General features: G+C 39.1%; 1 protein-coding gene across 1 annotated transcript in view; it reads right to left on the reverse strand.

Annotated features, from left to right (window-relative positions):
- Positions 1 to 22,838, reverse strand: part of SGSM1 (small G protein signaling modulator 1) — a 218,074-nt gene that overhangs the window by 35,006 nt on the left and 160,230 nt on the right. The window contains exons 5-9 of the mRNA XM_063454650.1: positions 22,256 to 22,408; positions 17,655 to 17,722; positions 11,256 to 11,401; positions 7,814 to 7,945; positions 5,942 to 6,066 (exon numbers count right to left, since the gene is read on the reverse strand). Of these exons, the coding sequence (XP_063310720.1) occupies positions 5,942 to 6,066; positions 7,814 to 7,945; positions 11,256 to 11,401; positions 17,655 to 17,722; positions 22,256 to 22,408 (624 nt within the window). The remainder of the gene's footprint in view (positions 1 to 5,941; positions 6,067 to 7,813; positions 7,946 to 11,255; positions 11,402 to 17,654; positions 17,723 to 22,255; positions 22,409 to 22,838) is intronic.

The raw sequence follows: 22,838 nt of genomic DNA on the forward strand, positions 1-22,838 counted from the left end.
CCATCCATTTCGCACATGGTCTCCGCCATCTTAGGAGTGGGCCCTGGGCCTGTGTAATGGCGTGGTGTCGTTGCCGGGTCTTAGCTGCCACGTTCTGAGTGTGGCTATGGGGTGAGGACCGGGATAACCCCCCGGTCCAGAGGGGGGGGAACAGGGCCGGGTCCGCGGAGATTCAGAGTGCCATTCAGGCTCCGTCAGGCAGGATAGTGGGACAGCGGCCGTCCACCCCACTCACCGCCGGCTAAGTTCCCGCTTAGAGTCGCGGAGATCTCGCCTCCGAGGGGCTAAAACTCCAAGAGCAAGCCTCTCCCCAGATTCAGTAGCCTTTGTGCTTTGTGGGTCGCAGTGTTAGGTAGTTAGATTCTCTGAAAAGCCTAAGTTAACGGCTTAATAAGTTGTAGTTTGCAGGAGCCAAGCTCTCCTGCGACCGTCCATCTTGGCGTTCCGGCCCTGCCCCCTTAAAATTATTTTAAAAAGAACTATATTATTATTTATTTTGTCTGTTTATTTTAACCCCTTAACGACCGAGGACGGTTCAGGACCGTCATCGGCATTTTTGCGTTGCCGACCGATGACGGTCCTGAACCGTCCTAACGGTCAGATGTACTTACCTGATCGCCGTCGTTCCCCCGGCGGCGATCGGCGTTGGTCCCGTTGTGGGGAGACTGTCTGCAGCCCAGACAGTCTCCCCATGGCGGATTAGGACCCCTGTGGCCATGTGATCGCCCAACAGGGCGACCACATGGTCACAATAGGTGTCCATGTGTCTGCCTGCAGGGGGACTGTCTGTGCTGACAGGCAGTCTCCCTGCTAGTGTAAAATAAAAAAAAAATTAAAGTTAAAGTTACTAAAAAAAAAATAATAATTATATATGTGTATATATATATGATATATAGACATATATTATACCTATATAATATACATCTATATATCATATATATAATGTCATGCTAAGTGTATTTTTATATTAATATGTACATATATTAATATAAAAATACACTTATAATTAAATTACACACGTATATATATAATATATATAATAACTATATATATTGTATATATATATATTATTATAAAATACAAATAATAAGTACCGGTACATTAAATTAAATTAAAAAAATTAAAAATAATAATACAAATTTAAAAAAAAATTACATATCTATATGCAATTTTATTCTAACTGTATTTTGATATTAAAATATATATATATTTATATCAAAATACACTTAGAATGAAATTGTATATATATCTATGTATATATAAATAAATAAATATAAAACGAAATATACATATGTCCATATACAAAATTACATAAATAATTATATAAATATATACACGTAGACTTCAAATATATAAATATGCCTATATATTTAAATTCTATGTGTATATTTATGTAATATTTTTACATAATTAAGTAATTTTATTAATTGCAATTTGAGGGACCTGCCTGCCAACCCAGGCCGAAATTCCAGAGAATTTAATTTGCTAGCACTGTATTTTACCCTGTAACTTTCTATGACACCCTAAAACCTGTACATGGGGGGTACCGTTTTACTCGGGAGACTTCACTGAACACAAATATTAGTGATTCAAAACAGCAAAACCTATCACAGCGATGATATTGTCAGTGAAAGTGACTTTGTTTCGCATTTTTCACACACAAACAGCACTTTTATTGATGATATAATTGTTGTGATATGTTTTCCTGTTTTGAAACACTAATATTTGTGTTCAGTGAAGTCTCCCGAGTAAAACGGTACCCCCCATGTACAGGTTTTAGGGTGTCATAGAAAGTTACAGGGTAAAATACAGTGCTAGCAAATTAAATTCTCTGGAATTTCGGCCAGGGTTGGCAGGCAGGTCCCTCAAATTGCAATTAATAAAATTACTTAATTATGTAAAAATATTACATAAATATACACGTAGAATTTAAATATATATGCATATTTATATATAAGTCTCCCGAGTATAACAGTACCCCCCATGTACAGATTTTATAGCGTTTTTGAAAGTTACAGGGTCAAATATATGGGTCAAATATTTTTACATTGAAAATGGCCAGGTTGGTTATGTTGCCTTTGAGAGCGTATGGTAGCCCAGGAATGAGAATTACCCCCATGATGACATACCATTTGCAAAAGAAGACAACAAAAGGTATTGCAAATGGGGTATGTCCAGTCTTTTTTAGTAGCCACTTAGTCACAAGCACTGGCCAAAATTAGCGTTCAATTTAGTTTTTTTGTTTTTTCACACAGAAAACAAATATGAACGCTAACTTTGGCCAGTGTTTGCGACTAGGTGGCTACTAAAAAAGGCTGGACATACCCTATATTGAATACCCTGGTTTGTCTACTTTAAAAAAAATATGTACATGTGGGGTGTTATTCAGAGACTTTTGGCAGATAATAGTGTTACAATGTCACTATTGATAAATTTGAAAGAATATATGTTTTGAAATCGCAATATCCTACTTGTACCTATAACCAGGGCCGGACTGGGGATACAAAGCAGCCCTGGAAAAAAAAAAATCTATGCCAGCCCCATAAGTCATTGCGCCATATATTGTCGCATGTAATATGTAAGGCTATGTCTTGCCACCAGATAATAGAGTTATGTTATATATATATATATATATATATATATATATATATATATATATATATATATATAGCTTTTTCTAATATAATATATTGGTCCTTTCAGAGTAAAACATTTAATTATACAGTAAGCATACTCACATGCAGACACAGACAATCTCACTGACACACACAAGCTCATTGATACACAGCCTCATAGACAAACAATTTCACTAATATACATAAGCTCATTGACATAAAAACCCAAGCTCACTCACTAGCAGGCACACACACACACACACACACACACGCAAGCAAGCAAGCTCACTAGCAGGCGCACACACACACAGCTTAATGTAGTGTTTCTGGTGTCTATAGCCTGTCCCTGCAGGCTTTTGAATGTAAACACTGACTTTGCAGAGAAAAGGCAGTGTTTACATTGCTTCCTAGTGACACCTCTAGTGACAGACACTCAGACGGTCACTAGAGGCGCTTCCTGTGTCGGTGCGGATTGGCTGAGATCATCAAGCTTGATGATCTCAGTCATAGAGGCAGAGACCAGCACGACGTTGGAAAAAAAAAGGTGAGTTAAACATTATTTTTAAAAACACACACAGACACCACGACTGACACACACACACACACCATGACAGACACACACACCATGATACAGACACACAGCATGACACAGACAGACACACACACACAGCATGACACAGACAGACACACAGCATGACACAGACAGACACACCGCATGACACAGACAGACACACCGCATGACACAGACAGACACACCGCATGACACAGACAGACACACAGCATGACACAGACAGACACACCACATGACACAGACAGACACACAGCATGACACAGACATACACACAGCATGACACAGACAGAGACACAGCATGACACAGACTCACACACAGCATGACACAGACAGAGACACAGCATGACACAGACTCACACACAGCATGACACAGACTCACACACAGCATGACACAGACAGACACACAGCATGACACAGACACACACACAGCATGACACAGACACACACCATGACACAAACAGACACACACACACACAGCATGACAGACACACACACAGCATGACAGACACACACACACAGCATGACAGACACACACACAGCATGACAGACACACACACAGCATGACAGACACACACACACACAGTGACAGACAGACACACACACACAGCATGACAGACACACACACACACACAGCATGACAGACACACACACACACACACAGCATGACACACACACACACAGCATGACAGACACACACACACACAGCATGACAGACACACACACACACAGCATGGCAGACACACACACACACACACACTGACATACATACTTTTTGGTACCTGTGGGTGGGCAGACTGCTGTGCTGGCGGCCGCAGGGAGAACTTGATTGGCGGCCGCAGGGGAAGCTCTTCTGGGCCGGCGGCCGGTGGGGGAGCAGGCTGTTCTGGGGGAGCAGGCTGTTCTGTCTCTGCTCCCCCTCTCTCGCGGGCTAGAAAAAGACCGGAGCCGGAATATGACGTCATATTCCGGCTCCGGTCTCATTAAGCTGCGCGCGAGGGAGGGGGAGCAGAGACAGAACAGCCTGCTCCCCCACCGGCCGCCGGCCCAGAAGAGCTTCCCCTGCGGCTGCCAATCAAGTTCTCCCTGCGGCCGCAGGTCACCCCGGCCCCAGGTGCCGACGGCCCACCGGGAAATTTCCCGGTATCCCGGTGGGCCAGTCCGGCCCTGCCTATAACCCTATAACTTGCAAAAAAAAGCAAAAAAGCATGTAAACACTGGGTATTTTAAAACTCAGGACAATATTTTTAATCTATTTAGCAGTTTTTTTTATTCGCTTTTGTAGATGAGTAAAAGATTTTTCAAGTAAAATTAAAAAAAAATGGTATTTTTTTAAATTTTTCATCATATTTGTTTGTTTTTTAAAATTAAATTACATGAGATTATATAAATAATGGTATGTAAAGAAAGCCTTTTTTGTCCTGAAAAAAACAATATATAATTTGTATAGGAACAGTAAATGAGAGAGCGGAAAATTACAGCTAAACACAAACACCACAAAAGTGTAAAAAGAGGCCTGGTCGCAAATGTACAACATCGCAAAAACAGTCCAGTCCTTAAGGGGTTAATGCACTATATATTATAACAACCACAGTACCATTTTTTTTTTTTTTAAAGTAAACTTTCTGATAAAGACAGATAACAGCAGGGGACAACTGAGAACTTTCCAATGTGCACGAGATATTGGTGTTACATCCAGGGATGTATTTACCACAAGGCAAACAAGGCATTTGCCTAGGGCGGCACTTTCAGGGGGGCGCCAAAAAATGCCAAACCAAGCTCCCAGACAAATGCCTTGTTTGCCTCATGTTCTGGGGCTGCCCACCTTATTGTAAGTGAGTGAGTGTAGCTGTCAGTGTGTGTCTGTGAGTGAGTGAAAGTGTGCGTGTCTTTCAGTGAGAATGGTTTTGCCTGTGAGTGTGTGTCAGTGTGTATGTCATTTTATGTGTATCTGTGAGTGTGTGCCTGTCAGTGAGTGGGTGTGTCAGTGAAAGTGTGTGTTGGTTAAACAGCGTGTGCCAATGACTGTATGTGTGTGCCAATGACTGTATCTGTCAGTGAGTGTATATTAGTGCATGTATCAATAAGGTCATGTGTCTGTCAGTCAAAAAAGTGGCCTTGACACAAATTGGGGGGGGCAAATTTAGATTTTGTGGGTGCCCGAATCTAGTTGTGCCTTGGGCAGCACAAATCCAAAATACACCACTGGTTACATCAAAAACTGCCACGTTATTGCCTAATCTTAAAGGGTAGCCTATCAATATACAATCATATTGCCTTCTCACTGAATCATCCTGCGTGAAAATTCCTCATATACATTTTCTGTGTTAAATATTTTTTATTGTTTCTGATCTTTAATCTTCAAGTGATAAGTCTACATATTAAAAGGTAGGTAAATAATGATTCCTTCAATCAACATTAAATTATGGGTAATGGAATTTAAAAATGACTGTACTTTATGATGCCACAAATCATAATATTTTGAAATCTGCATGGCATATGTTCTTACACTTAAAGCAATTTTGTATTTCTAAATTTCTAGTGAAGGGGGAGTAGCAGATATCTTCTATGCTGCACAGTTCATCTACTGGGAATTGTCAGACATCTATTAGTCATGGAAATTAATATAACTTGCGTTGTACTTTTATTCAACACTAAGATCCATAAAACTGCATCTTGCCAAGCTGAAATCAAATGCATTCAGTTTATTGTTGTCTATTGAGCGATTTGTCTAGGTGAGCAAAGAGCATACAATTACCTTTTCTCATAGTCTAGGTCTCCCACAGAGCCATTCATGAGTTGGTTTGGAGTCCATTTTAAGGTCATTATATCTGCAGTTTGGTGAAGCGATAAATATCCAGGAATGGCTTCCATATCATCTCTCTGAAAGAAAATACAAAACAATATATTTTTTTAAAAAGCTCCTGCACAAAAGTTAAAGGGATTTAAAAGGTAAGTACTAATGTTTTAACACTGGCGGTGGGGCTGTCACCTAAACGGTGACTCGGACACTATAGGAATACACATTTGTATTTCTAACACTATACTGTTCCTTTAAAGCATAGAGAATAGTTGAGTAAGCAACACATCATTACTAGTGACTACAATTAGATAGAAAGTATTACTACAAATGGCTGCTACTCCAAAGTGTATTCTGAGTACAGGAATTGTAAAGGTCCTTTAATGTAACTGTATATACCCCCTATTAGTCCATTGTCTGTATCAATATTAAAACAGAATGTATCTTGACAACGCTGCACATGACATACAGCGGTTTATAAACTGCTCATTGGGGAGAACTGACAAAGGAACTGCAAATCCTAGGTCATTTTATATTTATTTTTTAAATTTGTAACTTTGGCCTATAAGGTGAAATGTATTTGACAAATCTCAACCATTTCCATTTTAGTGAATTAAACTCAGAGTGTACATGTCTTAAAGCACAATTGTCTACACTGCAGCCAACAAGTGCGTTCAGAGGTGTTGTCAGCACTGGCATCCGTATAGTACATTTTAGTAGAATGATTTCCAATAAACTGAGGAAGAATGCAGAACAGGTTGTCCAAGGTGATAAAACAAAAGCAAATACTGGCTTACATTGATATCAACAAGTTAATATGTTACACACAAGTAAATATCACCGTGCGAAAATTTAAATTTTTCAAGGTGAAGGTGCAGGGGAGGTCTGAGAATGTTTGGCTTGAAGGTAAAGTAGAAATAAATTGGATATATTTAGTAATTATAGTATTAGATTTTTGTTGGAGCAAACAAATCTGCAATAAAGTATAACAGTAAATTAACTTAAAGGGACACTCCAAACACCTAAAACACGTTAGCTTACGTGTTAAGAGTGTGTATCCTTTTTCTTTTTTTTCTTTCAATTTTCAAAAAGTAAAAAACGCAAAAGCAATAAACTGCCCCCTGCTGCGCTTCTCTGATAAGGTAAGATCTATAAACATTCTTGGAGCTATAACAATCCTAAAGAATGGAAGGGCCCATTCTGACTGAACCATTATATTGGATGTGATATTTACAAATGGTCTGTGTGTACGACAAAGTCAGATTTAGAAAGGCGAGAAGCATTAAATAAGATAGGTAATTAGGGGAATACCGCCGGTAAGGGGAGAGAGTAGGTAAATAGAGCAGGTGAACAACATACAAATATGGTAACAAACTAGTTGGAGGATAAATGGTTACAGTAATAATGACAAGTTTGCATTTAGGGAAACTTTATGGTCCCCCGAGTCTGTGCATATCTGGCATCTGACACCAGCACACACAGCATGGTGGAAGCCTACCCCTAACATGCCATCCATGTTCACCCCTCAGCCTGCCCACCCTGAGTACCGTTGGAGAACTCCATCAATGCAGGAACACAGACACATTTTAGCTATTTATTTAAGGGAAACCAGTCAAGGGATGGTTACTCTGAGTGTTTTTTAGTTGTAGTAACCATTAAAAAGAGAGAAATTAAGGTGGGATTTGGAGGAGAGAAATGAGGGTGGCACACCCGGTACTCCTTTTGTGCATGCATGTGACCTAAACATTTGGTTTCTGCAATAATTCAATGAAAAATCACAACTTAAATTGATAGTATATAAATATATAATGTAAAACCTGATAGACATACAGGCTGAACCATTACGTTGTTCTTCCCATATAGAAGAGTTGCTCTTGAATTTTGGTGTAATGATTCCACATAATCCCGTGCTGACAGCGATGGTCTGTCATCCATACTTCCACTTGAATGTCTTTTCTGAATCTGGATATAAAAACAGCAGCTAATTAGCATTTTTACATCTGAAAGTCAATTATATTGATGATGATGATGACATGGCTATAATCCTATATAACATACGATACATCTATTCACAGATATATAAGAATAAGCAGTTTTATAACAATATGTGGACTTTAACTCCTTAAGGACACATGACATGTGTGACATGTCATGATTCCCTTTTATTCCAGAAGTTTGGTCCTTAAGGGGTTAAATTTACCCGCACTGCTGTGGCTCCTCTAACGAGTACTGTTGTTCTTTTTGGTCTACATTAGTGACATAACAGTTAGAACACTACTCATTTAATTCTCCAGTGCCTTACTTGCTGTTTTGTTAGTTAGTTCCACTTATATGATTTGCAGAATCCAACTGCTAATAATCTGTGGTCAGCATCCACATTGTAATGCCCTCTGTCCCTTTTAAACGTAGTAGAGAAGATCCCAGAATATGTTAACTCAAAAACTGGGGGACACAGGGTCTTTTCTGTAATATAGGGGGGACAGTATAATATGTGAAACTGCTCACAAGCCCTAAAATAAGTGTAATTGGAGTGCAAAACAAACCGCAATTATATTGGAATGAATTCCTTGTTTTGCAATCATTTTCACAGTTTAAGTGGATTTTGAAATTATGTTTTTTTTCTTGTCTCTGTTACCTATCTTATATGGAAATGTATACTATGCTATATAATTTCTCTTGTTTTTAAGAGTGACAAAGATTTTGAATAATTAAAACTATTTTCCTGTATGGCTTCTTGTTGGTATATTTAGCTCTATGGATTTTAAGGGACACCAATTGTAAGAGAGATGAATTAGATCAATATTACATTTCTTTTAAATGTATGTAAAATTTACTTTTTTATACTTTGCAATTTACACACGCACACATTGTAAACAGATACATGAGCATGTGTGTTGTAAAAAAAACATGTCAAGTAAATTCTCCCTTCATTTAATAATGCTGTAAAATGTTTCGGCAAAGAAAATATCAAATTGAAACCTAAGACATGTCAAATTATTTCTTCAAACTGACCTAAGTATAATGGACTGTCATGTCATGACATGTCAAATTAATTGTACTAAAACTATTTGTAGCTCTAGCCTATAATGTGCAAACCATTTTAATAGTAGATACACAATTTTAGGTATTTTGTAACAAACATTATGTTTCGTTACTTTGTATGGTTGAGAATGTTTCAGTTTTTCTTTTCTAATTGTCTAGCTACCGTGGGGTAAACCTCCTTTATGTTTGTTCCCAACTTCACATGAGCTCCCTAGAGCTTTCCTTTTTCTTTGAATTATGGGCAATTCCTACCGAAAGCAGCAATATAATAGATTGATTTTTCATATTTAGAGAAGTTCATTCAGAAAAAAAGAGCATGTTGAATTTTGATATATGTGCGGTATGCTTAACCCCATCCTTCCCAACTCATGTGTGCTACGGAATATGTTGGCGCAATATAAATAATAATAATAATGTGTATACCTATGTGTGTTTAAAAATGTAGCCTATATAATCCCACTTATTTTCTGCTTTGCTCCAGCACTGACTTTTGCCCAGCAATGAACACATGTATTTCCAATGCAAAGTCTGTAAGCTTCATGACTTTATTATAGTAGTGAAGAGGGAAGAAGGCTCTGAGCATATTACAGGACTTCTTTGTAAGCACAACACCAGCCTGCAGTATGCTAGGTGTAACTGTTTATGGTTGTAGTGACCACATAAGGTCATTATTGAGCTGAATACTCAAAACAGACATTAATTTATTCCAAATGTATATACAAATGCTTGTCACACATACTGCATGCGCCAAACCGGAGCCCTGCTATTATTTAGGCCACGTAATAATATTGCAAGATAAGGGATGCCAAATAATCTGCAAAAATGAATCTCTCAATATTTCAATAAAGGGTATTTCTGAACAGAAATACATACTCTAAATTGCTTTATATCCTATGTGTATGTGTTAATTTTCCATCCGATGATTCAAATAAATTAAAGGCACTCTATAGTCACCAGAACAACTACAGCTTAATGTAGTTGTTCTGCTGAGTATAGCCTGTCCCTGCAGTCACTAGTGTACTTTGCTACCCTAGGCATGATGAAACTCGGGAACTTCCCCTAATCTAAATTTGCCCCACCTCTTTATGTCAAGTCACACTGACATACCCACTTAGTGACAGGCACACACTCACTGACGTACACACACACTCACTGCTATGACACACACATTCTCACTGATTTGACACACTGACAGAGACAAACACTCACTCAGACAAACTGACAGGGAGACGCACTCAGTGACAGACACACACATACACTGATTGACACACACACATTCACTGACAGACACAAACACACACTTACAGACAAACACGCTCACAGTCATACACCAACAGACACACACTTACAGACATACACTGACCGACACACACATACACATTTGCTGATAGACACAAACACACACTAACAGTCATACACTGACAGACACATATTCACTCCCAGACATACACTGACAGACACACTCTATGAGGAGATGCTGAGTAGACAGAGCAGCGTTTGGTTCCCTCCCCTGCCCCACCTTCTTTGCTGAGATCATCAGAATTGACAATCTCAGCCAGTCCAAAGCTTTCCTATGGGATCATAAATTCTGATGATGTCAGCCAAGGAGGCAGATCAGTGCGGCCTAGATCAGTGCCAGCGAACCCACCCAACGCTGGAATAAAAGCACATTTTTCTGTTTTTACTGTAATTAAGGGGGATCAGGAGGCTAATTAGTGTTTTTAACATTATAGGGTCAGGAATACATGTTTGTATGATTTCCTTATATTTGTGACCTTATAGTGTTCTTTAAAATGTTTTTTTTTTTTTTTTTTTTTTTAATTAGAAAAACCTGGTTGTGAATTACACTGAAAAGCAACTGAAGTCTAAGGTAGATTGTGAGAGGAATAATTATACTTGACATTACTGCCAAACAAATTGCACAAAAGAAATTTACATTCCATTAATATCCTTTAAGTCCCAGTCATGTTTTCCTGAAAAGCCTGAAGAAGAAACTTTGCCATGTTTTAGTAAAGAGGTAGAATATACTAGGACATAGACCAGTTGAGAGTAAATAAGTAATTGTACTACCATGCTATAAAAAGCAATATAAAAATCATTTGCCTGTCATAAATGTATACTGTTTAAATGACAGGGGTTTAATTGAAAGTGGAACCCAGGAACTGCTGGAAGGCTAAGGCTAGATACCCGTTATTGAAAACAACAAAGGTTTGAAGTGATCCTCACTCACACACAGTGCAGGCCTCTTAGTGGGGGAGTCTTGCCGGCAGTGAGAGCTGTGGATACGATGCCTCTGGACAAGTTCATCGGCAGAAGGGTCAGTCCAGAAATGGTCAGCTGTTTTCATTTTTGTGTATTCCAGGGCACAGGGGCCAACTGTTCAATTACAATAAAAGATTTATCAGATTAAAAATAAATTTGTGTTAGAGCAACAAGGAATACAATTGCAGAATAAATAGCAGAGTCTAATCAAGTATGCCTTTAATGCTCAAGATCCCATGGTGTATGGATGATCGTGTAGGTTGCAACTCTACAGCTTGGTGAAGCCCAATAGGTATTCGGAATTCTAGTTCAACAGAGATATATATATATACTGCTCAAAAGTTTGCATACCCTGGCAGAAATTGTGACATTTTGGCATTGATTTTGAAAATGGGACTGATCGTGCAAAAAAAAAAAAAAAGTATGTTATTGAAGGATATAGATCACATAAAGCCATTTATTATCACATAGTTGTTTGGCTCATTTTAAAATAACAATAACATAATGTTAACAGAAATCCCCCAAATGGCCCTTATCAAACGTTTACATACCCTTGAATGTTTGGCCTTGTTACAGACACATAAGGTGACACACACAGGTTAAAATGGCAATTAAAAGTTAATTTTCCACACCTAAATTGCAATTAGTGTCTGTGTATAAATAGTCAATGAGTTTGTTAGCTCTCACATGGATGCACTGAGCAGGCTAGATACTGAGCCATGAGGAGCAGAAAAGAACTGTCAAAAGACCTGCGTAACAATGTAATGGGACTTTAGAAAGAAGGAAAAAAATATAAAAAGATATCCAATGAATTGAAAATGACAGTCAGTACTGTTCAATCACTTACTAAGAAGCCGAACATTTGGGGATCGCTTGATATCAAGCCAAGGTCAGGTAGTTTAAGAAAGATTTCAGCCACAACTGCCAGAAGAATTGTTCAGGATACAAAGAAAAATCCAGAGGTAACCTCATGAGAAATACAGGCTGCTCAGGAAAAAGACAATGTGGTTGTTTCAAGGAGCATAATACGACAATACTTAAACAAAAAAGCCTAGTTACAATTATCCCGACAACACCTTATGGTCAACAAGGCCTATAGTAAAAAGAATATCATCCCCACTGTGAAGCATGGTGGTGGCTCATTGATGTTTTGGGGTTGTGTGAGCTCTGAAGGCACTGGGAATCTTGTGAAATTGATGGCAAGATGAATGCAGCATGTTATCAGAAAATACTGGCAGACAATTTGCATTCTTCTGCATGAAGGCTGCACATGAGACGCTAATGGACTTTCCAACATGGCAATGACCTTAAGCACAAGATCAAGTTGACCCTCCAGTGGTTACAGCAGAAAAAGGTGAAGGTTCTGTAGTGGCCTTCACAGTCTCCTGACCTTAATATCATTGAGCCACTCTGGGGAGATCTCAAACTTGCAGTTCATGACGACCAAAGACTTTGCATGACCTGGAGGCAATTTGCAAAGACGAATGGGCAGCTATACCACCTGCAAGAATTAGGGGCCTCATAGGCAACTATTACAAAAGACTGCACCCTGTCATTGATGCTAAAGGGGGCAATACACAGTAGTAGTAGTAAGGTATGCAGACTTTTGAACAGGGGTTATTCATTTTTTCTTTGTTGCCATGTTTTGTTTTATAATAGTGCCATTCTGTTATAACCTACAGTTGAATATGATTCCCATAAGAAATAAAATAAATGTGTTTTGTCTGCTCACTCATGGTACATATATTACAAATTCTCAAAGGGTATGCAAACGTTTGAGCACAACTATATATAGAAAGAGAGAGAGAAATAAATATCCATGAAGAAAGGCACACGCAGGACTTCTTAAAGGAAATTTTGTCTTTATTAATCACACTTGGGTTTTCATATCAATGTTTCAGTCCATATCAGGACTTTCATGAGGATAACCCCACCAAACCAAATACAAACAATAAATAGCAAAATAGTGCGAGAAATATATATATATATATATATATATATATATATACACACACACACACACACACACACACACACATATATCTGACAGAAAGTTGGAGTATCCTCAAAGCAGCAATTGTTAACTACGTAAAATGTAACTTGTGATCTCAACTCTGTGGGAGCTGTGTCCAAAATCAAATACCAATACGCTGATACTTACTAAAATGGCTGTGGTTAAAGTAAGTAACTCCATGTTTTTTCCATGATACAACTATAAGCTAACCTTGATCAGCTGGTAATTGGCAGCTGCCATATATTCCTATTGAGAATAATAGAAAATTATGTCAAATGGTTAGGGTGACCAGATTTAGAAAATAAAAAACTGGGACTACCGTTACCGATACAAAAATCGATTAAAAGGGGGGCGGAGCCTGACCACAAGCCGGAGCGGTCGCACCTCAGCACAGCTCCCGACCGCAACCCGCAAAAAAACCCGACAAGTGGGGAATAAAACCCCCAACTTACCCACTCCTGACCAGGGGCACCATCGGTACTCTCCCCTACTACCTCCCATGCCGTTTGTGTGCCCGGCACGGGTGAACCGCTGGAAGCGCAGACCCGCGGCCTACAAGCCGGCTGCAGCCCTCGATTGGACGGCATTCCTCGACGGCCTCGATCAGCCAGAGGATTCAGCAGGGGACGATCCCCATACGGCACCCTTACACACTCGGGCAGAAATGGGCCGCCGGTCCCAGAAACCCCCACCGGAGACGGCTTCAGGGTCCAGGGATATCAGCACCATGCTGCAACAACACAGGCCGCCAGCCAAAATGGCGGGAGCAGCGGAGCAGGACACCATGAAGGTACACAGGGGTCCCAGCCCACATGCCCAACCCCCAGAACAGGTACCTACACCAGGGGGAACCACTGATGGGTCTGCCCCAGTCACCCAGCGGGACTTCCAACACCTAATTGGGGAAATCAAAAACCTCCTGGTGACCAGCATAGCAGCCATTAAATCTGACGTGCAGGCTATAGCTGTCAGGGTTCAGACCACAGAGAACGATGTTACTAACATCAAACAGGGACTAACCACCTTGCAGGACACAGTACTGGCACTCCAGAATCAACAGCAAGCACTCTCCCTCCACTATATCGCCCTTGACGACAGGACAAGGCGAAACCACATAAAAATAAGGGGAGTACCAGATGGCGTCTCCTCAGACGAATTACCTCACTACCTGAGACGCCTCGTGGCCGCCATCCTGCCACCTACACAGGCCAAGAAATTTAATACGGATGGGATATACCGCCTGCCACCTTCGGGCAGGACAGCCCCAAGCTTGGCCCGAGACGTGATTGTCCGCTGTGCTACCTCTCAAGACAAAAGAATCCTGATGACTGCTCTCCGGGGCAAGACGCCACTCACATTTGAAGGCGCACAGCTTAACATATACCAAAACCTCACCAGAGCCACGCTACAATGGCGCAGATCGCTGAACCAAGTCACCAGCACCCTCAGAGAAGCGGGGATAGAATACCATTGGAGGTCACCCAGATTCCTGGTGGTCACTAGACACGGACCTGTTCACAAACTCTCCACACTTGAGGAGTTCCCGACATTCTGCCACGCTTTGGGCATACCCGCACCCAACCAGGCCATTGACAAGTGACCTACTCCTGAGGCCTGACTCCAACAACAGAGACTTTACCACACATGTTCTACGTTGCACAGTTATAACTACACATAATCTGCTGGCCTTGAGCCACTCCTAGCTCACCTCATCCCCCCCACTGACAAGAGGGAGTGACCGCTCCAAACCTACGTACCCCCCCCAGGCCCCTATGGGCCCTGGGTATACATAGAAGAAGGCCATAACTCAGAACCCGATAGGATTCCTACACACATATTATGGTTACTCACCCATTCTCCCGAGGCAATTCACACACTCACGATAACATACCATTGCAGGCCCACATTCTCTAGTACATGATTTCGTTTACATGCTATTGTTCATGCCGTACTATGTTTTCATGATTATGTTTGATGTACATTTCAAATATTCTTGACCCGCAAGGGTATGAAAAAACAAAATTTCAATAAAAAGAGATTGACAAAAAAAAAAAAAAAAAAAATCGATTAAAACCCCCCCCCCCCCCAAAAAAAACCCCAGAGACATACATCCACATTAGAAGATTTTAACCTATTCCTGGCCAGAAGTAGTTGTTACAACTCATCCCCTTCCTGGTACTCAAATGAGTGTCTTTTCATTTACATTTTGTAGGTGCATGATCAGAACACACACATACCTTAGACCAGGGCCATCTTAACAGCATATGGTACCTCCAACAAATACAATACACACATAGACTGCTGAATACACACAGACAAACAGACTGCTGAATACACACACACAGACTGCTAAATTCACACAGACACACACAGACTACTGAATACACACACAGACTGCTGAATACACATACAGACTGCTAAATACACACAAACACACACACAGACTGTTGAACACACAGACTGCTGAATACACACACACAGACATACTGCTGAATACACACAGACAGACTGCTGAATACATATACAGACTGCTGAATACATATACAGACTGCTGAATACATATACAGACTGCTGAATACGCACACACAGGCTGCTGAATACATACACACAGGCTGCTGAATACATACACACAGGCTGCTGAACACATACACACAGGCTGCTGAACACATACACACAGGCTGCTGAACACATACACACAGACAGACTGCTGAATACACAGCAACTTCTGAACACACAGACTGTTGAACACACACACACACAGACAGACTGTTTTGTGTGAGTGTGTGGAGAGTGCAGTGTGTGTGGGGGGGTTCAGCGTGAGTGTGTGTGGAGGGTGCAGTGTGTGTGAAAGTGTAGTGTGTGTAGGGGTTAAGTGTGTGTGGAACGGATGCCGTGTGTGTGTGGAACGGGTGCTCCGTGTATGTGTGTGTGTGGAGGGGGTGCTGTGTGTGTGTGTGTGGAGGGGATATTACCTGTGTGAGGGGGTGTAGTGTGTGTAGGGATTCAGTGTGTGTGGAGACTGCCTGCTTGACATGCCTATATCTCCGCACCGGTCCAGGAAGGCAGATAGCAGAGCCTGCTAGGCATGGGGCTGGCAGGGGAGATGAAAGGATCTCCCCTGTCAGCCCAAGGGGAAAGGAGCCGGCTATTCAAAACCGGGACATTTATGCGTTCCAAGAAAGTTTCTCTGGAAACCGGGACAAGCGGGTGAAAACCGGGACGATCCCGGTAAAACCGGGAAGTCTGGTCACCCTGTAAATGGTTCCTGTGCTGAATAGTAATAACTGCTACCTATCTACTACCTTTCTGACTAAAATGTACACCTAATCTAGTTCACAAATGTAAATAGGGAAGGACAATTTAATGACTGCAAACTCTCATTGCATCCTATATGAAAAAATACATCTAATCTATTTTAAAGTCAGGTATATGGAAACACTAAACAGCACATTGTAGTAAACTGCAACATTTAGGCTAACATAGCAAAGCTGGGCTGGAGAATAGTGCTCAAATGATGACAGGTGAACTGTTCAATGCTGAGTTAGCCTTTTATAGTTTATTAGTAGAGTTGCTAAGGTTATTAGGCCTCAATTTAATACTATTGGATAAGCTTTCCAAATAATTTAATATTTTGATATTTTAATAGTTTGGGGAAAAATCTTTTAAACATTTATCTTGAAATATTAAATCATTTAAAAAAGCCTATCCAAAAATATTGAATTGAGGCATTAATTTGAAAACATGCTTTATGTCTAGTTTGCAAAATGGTAAACACTAAGAGGGTTATTTACTAAAATGAAAATTCAAGGTAAATTCAAAGTGAATTTCAAATTTACGGTGAAAATAGATTAACTGGAAGCGATAAGCTTTCTGTTTAGCTGCTCTGGACTTAAATTTAAAATTCACCTTGAATTCTCACTTTAGTGAATAATCCTGTAAGTGGTGGTTGGAATCAGTGGCAGCAGACATCAGCTGGGACAACAAAAGGCAACAGAGGACCATGGAAGCCTGTTGGTATTAATACTTAATGGCTACTGTTTACCAACATGGGGAAGATTCTTATATAATTACTGTCACATGAAGATATAAAAACAATTACAAGGCAACAAAAAGATTTTTTATTTGCACACACAAATCCTCACAATAGCACTGACTAATATCTGTAATTACTCAAAATAGAAACAATTTATTTCTAATAGATCCCATCTTTTATTTTTAAACAATAAGAAAAAGATTCAAACACACATTCATACATTCACATTCTACCTGTAGCACTTTTCGGATCACTTTAGAAATGTCATCTAAATGTCATCTTTAGACAAAAAAAAAAAAAAAACATTATTAGATTGTTACCCAATAAAGAAGCAAGGATTGGCCCTTCCACTGGATCCATTAAAAGGGCTTCTTTTTCATAATATTTGCTGAAAAGACAATGGATACTTTGTTATAATCATCATATATTTCAAAAAATACCAACACATTATGCAGCTCTAAGCAGAAAACTGAAAGGAATAACAAACCACAATGTGAAAAAAAACAAAATAACTGATCAAGTAATGTAATTAGTTTTTTTTCCATTTCTCAATTCACATGCACAGTTGCTACTAAATTCTCTGTCATATGTTTATGGCTTGAGGCACTGATCTAAAAATGGGGAAATTATACTGGCAAATGCAGTGCGGAAATATTGCAATAGTAGATAAACTGTGAGAATAACATTGGGAATGAGGGAGTGCTCTAATAGCATCTCTTCCAGCTGTCCTATTTTCGGTGGGACGGTCCCAATTTCAGTGTCCTGTCCTGCTGTTCCGATTTTGTTCCCTGGTGTCCCACATCCGTGAACACCAAGGAACTGTCCTCATGCAGCACAGCTTGAGTGCATTATTAGATGCACCCTACGAAGGCCAGCCTTATGCCAATTCACCCCGTTGTGAAGTTGGGGGGCATATACTAGGGATGCTACATTTTATATATCAATTGTGGTGAGTAGGAGATACTAGTTCGGGTATAAAGAGCAGTGGGGAATGAACTGTGGAAGAAATTGAAGCTGTAAACCAAATGTAAAAGCTGTGTCATATATTCATCCGCATATAAAAATGTGATTAATTACATTTACTGTTTTGACAGGAAAAGTTGTGCCGAGCAACATTACTGTCCTGACAGGAAAAGTTGTGCCGAGCAGCAATCAAATCCAAAGGAGGGTTTGTGCGGAGCAGCAATTATACAAATAGAAACATGGTAACTGCCTTTGGGGTCAATACGACAATACTTAAACAAAAAAGCCTACATCAGATCCAGAGGAGGGGTATTTAGGCCCAGTTCTCATCCTGCTCAGTGGTTGTCCGAGAGCGCGTTATTGATTCAAGCTTCTTCTGGTTTTTGACTTTGGCTTTGAATTTGACTTCCCTGTATTCTGGTATCCCTGACTTCTGGCTTTCCCTTATCATTGTGTCTCTTTCTGTATCCCCTTACCTTGGCAAGTATCCTGACTACTCTTTGGTACGTTAATTCCGGCCATTCTAATGCCCGGTAATACGTTACCTATTAGTCATCTGTGTGACACAATTCTACGTGCTGGATCAACTAGCAATCCTGACAGACTGGCACTGTCACGACTCCCGGCTCTTCTGCCGGTATGGCTGCATGGCTGCACCTAAACTAGGCAGCCACGCCGACAGATATGTATTAGACTTACCTTGGTCGTGGCGGGCAGCTGCCCGGTCTCCCTCCGTTCCGGTCCCCAGCGGGTGCGACGTTCTTAGGAACGCCGGCCGCTGCGGTTCAGGTTTTCATAATAAACTTACCTCCGCCCACATCAAAGATGGCGTCAACGTGCGTTCGACGTCATAGACGTTTTGAGGTCAGAGGTCAGAGACAGACAATTACAGCCTAAAGAGAGGGTTATTTAAACCCATATTACCTTTTTGTCAGTGCCCTGTCGTGGTTTCCACTAGCTGGTTATCCGAGAGTGTGTTCCTGATCATGTTTTTTCTGGGATTTGACTTTGGCTTTGTTTCGACTTTCCTGATTTCTAGTATCCTTGACTTCTGGCTTTCCTCATTGTTGTTTCTCATTCTGTGTCCCTGACCTCGGCAAGTATTTTGACTATTCTCTGGTATGTTAAGTCCGGCCATTCTAAGTCCTAGGTGTGATACTATTCTGCGTGCTGGATCAACTATAATCCTGACGGGCACAACGGCCAGCCCAGGTGAGTATTATAATGAAAATAATACTAATGATGTACCATCTTAGAAAGTATGTAAATGTTTAGGTTTACAATGTAATTCTGAAATTTCCATAGCTATTAATTCCATTTTTTATGTCTTCCCATTAAAAGCATAATTCTAACTGTATACAAGAATACATCTGATTTTTTTTAAATGGTTAAGCACTGGTTGCTATTCTGTTTTAATTATACTTTACTACTGAATTATGGCCCTGATTTAATATTTTTGGATAAGCTTTTCAAATGATTTTATATTTTTGCATAAACTTTAAAATATTGTTTTCAAAATACTAAAATCTAAAAAAAAGATATCATATCAAACTACATTATTTATATAACAAGTAATATAGCTATATCAAAAATATGAAAATATTTTTCAATATATTAAATAATTAAAAAAAAATTAAAACATAATAAATAAAACATAATTTGAAGAGTGTATACAAGAATATTTAATTGGGGGCCTACATCTGGCCAAACTCTTTTCTCAAATAAATACATAAATAAATAATAATTTTAAAAACACAATGTACCTTTTGGATGTATACCATTATTTCTAAAAGAAAGTCCATAATCTATTTTTGACCCCATTTAGGATCGAGAGAAATTATTATTTTGTACTGATATCCCTGCTTAAAATATTCAGTTACAGATACATTTTATTCTGAAGCAATTGTTGAGTATATTATCTAATACGTTTTGGGATTTCTGTTTTGTTCTCTGGTCATTTATTTTGCATAACAGGTACTTGTAAAAAAATAGGGAGTGCTGAATGGACAACCAATTTGCAATATTTAGTAGACATGTGCAATTCGTTTTGGACCGAATTTAAATTTGGACGAATTTCGGTAATTCGGACATTCGGATGCTTTCAAATGTCCAAATTGCCGGATTATGGAAGTGCCGAACCGAATTGCAGGAGAGGGAGGGAAAATTAAGGGAATGTTGACCGGAATCTAACCCTAACCCGACCTCAACCCTAACCCTACCTCTAACCCTAGGGTAAAGGGTAGGGTTAGGGAATTGCCGAAGTCCCGAAGTGCCAAAGTCCAGAATTTCGGAAGTGCCGAACCGAAGTGCCGAATTACTGAAGTTCCGAACATAACTGAATTTCTTGCCCATGCACATCCCTAATATTTAAGCCAAAACAGCCCAGCTGGAATAAATCTCCCGAAAGAGATATTTTCCACCTCAGCTATTTTGGCCTAAATTCTGCAAGTCAACTGTCAGCTAAACATAACTCACTGTTCAGTGTGTTGACCGAGGGGTTTTACAAACATAACAATATGTATGTGTTGACTGCTATTTATTCTAGTTTTTTCTCTGACATCTGATTTCATGTTGTTGGATAAGCTTTACAAATGACTTAATATTTTTGGATAAACATGTCTAATGATTTAATATTATTATTAGGAAAAACATTTTCATTTTGTAATATTTTGATATTTTTTCACATGTATTAATATTTTGATATGTTTTAAAAAATCATGTTAATAGTTCATTAAAGAATATTAAATAATTCTGAAAGCCTATCCAACAATATTACATTGAGGCAATAGTAAAGGTTTTTGTAGTATACATGGTTTTGCATCTATTGAGCTAAGGACATTAGTATGCATTTTAACTAATTTGCTGCTTCTAGAGCTAAAAAAACAATAAAACAGGATTTTTCAAATTTGACTAAATCTAATATTGTGTATAAATAAAAATACATGTTTAAATAATCCAGATAAGCACACTTTGATGTAGCTGGATGACTACACCCTATAAGTATATCTCTTTAGATAACATTTTTATAACTGAATCGGTTTACCTTTATACCTTGTTTGTAACTCTGCCTGATAGCTATCTCGTCTGTTATATGTCTAAGAAACTAACCAATTATTGAAAATATTTAAAGCATACAGACATTTGCATTTCATACACAAATGCTAAAATGCAGCCTTTCCTCACTCTGTTTAAGGAATCATTTGTTAAAGTCAACTCATCCTCTAATTTAATTATTTAAAGGCTATATATTGTCTTTGTAGATCATGGTTTGCATCCTGATTGTTTAAACACGTGACAATCAAAATACAGAAAATGTGTCTAAAAATCAATAGGCACACTACAGAGGTTTTATATGAGTAGTTTGCTCCTTTTCATTGTATGGATATTCAATACAATACACAGAGTTGAGTATTAGTTTCTGACAGTTACTTCTCCCTCCCCCCAAACACACAACTTGATATCTCTTCATTTAACTCTTGTTTTCTTTTCCCAATTCTTCCATCCCACGGCAGATTTATAACAAACTTGTTATGCAATTTTGCTGCCTTATCATCAGCAATACTGCTATCTTAGTTTGCTTGTTTCAATGTGGTTAAAAAGCAATAGAATTGATAAAAAGGGAACTCTCGTAAGCTTGCTACAACAAAATTCTGTTAGTCCAATAAAAGAGGTATTACAAGAAACTGCAATACTTCATCACTTTGCATCTATCTATATTACTAGACTATTATGTCAACTCAAATATCATGGTTAGATAGATAATGCCAGACAGATACATAGTTATATAGAAAACGGATACTGTTTCTTTAAACTGGTTCTACGTTCTATAGGCTTTATTGGGATATAACACCTGGTCAAACACTGAAAGCCAGAATTAATGTTTCATGAATCCACCCACGTTTATAAAACAGTGGATAAGCTAAATTCCATGTCCTATTCGTACTATGAACATGCTTACTTGCAATTTTCCACCAGATGATGCACAATTTTATCTAATACTTTTTCAATGAGTGCTGTTCTAATCCATAGGTGTTTGATGGCCTGTGGGGACAGGTTTGGCAGCTTCGGTGTCTTCCTTATGCTATCGTGGATGCCTTGCATCTGATTCCTCCTAGAGATATAAATAGGTTAGATATGACTGTAAACATTTCTGATATACAAGACAAAAATGTTAAACTACCATTAAGATTCAAGATGTTCAAGCACTATAATCATATGGCCCATGAGTGCATTTTCACAAAATTTCTTAATAACCTTCTTTCTGAGCAGATAAATACCATGCATTATCACATTAGATTGTCACAAAACTAGACCTTTCTCAAACCATTTTTCACCTTAAATACTCATGGTGAACCTGTAAATTCAGCTGACAAACATAAGAATATCACAATATTATGTTTGCTGCCATACAGCTGAAAGTCTTAATAAATACACTGAACTGTATCCAACCCCATTCAGCCAAGATTTTATTTTTCGACTAAATTCAAAAATGACAACTATTGGACTTGAAGAAGAAAACTATTTTCATCTTTGGAAAACAT

Source organism: Pelobates fuscus, chromosome 5 (assembly GCF_036172605.1).
Source record: "Pelobates fuscus isolate aPelFus1 chromosome 5, aPelFus1.pri, whole genome shotgun sequence".
Taxonomy (NCBI): domain Eukaryota; kingdom Metazoa; phylum Chordata; class Amphibia; order Anura; family Pelobatidae; genus Pelobates; species Pelobates fuscus.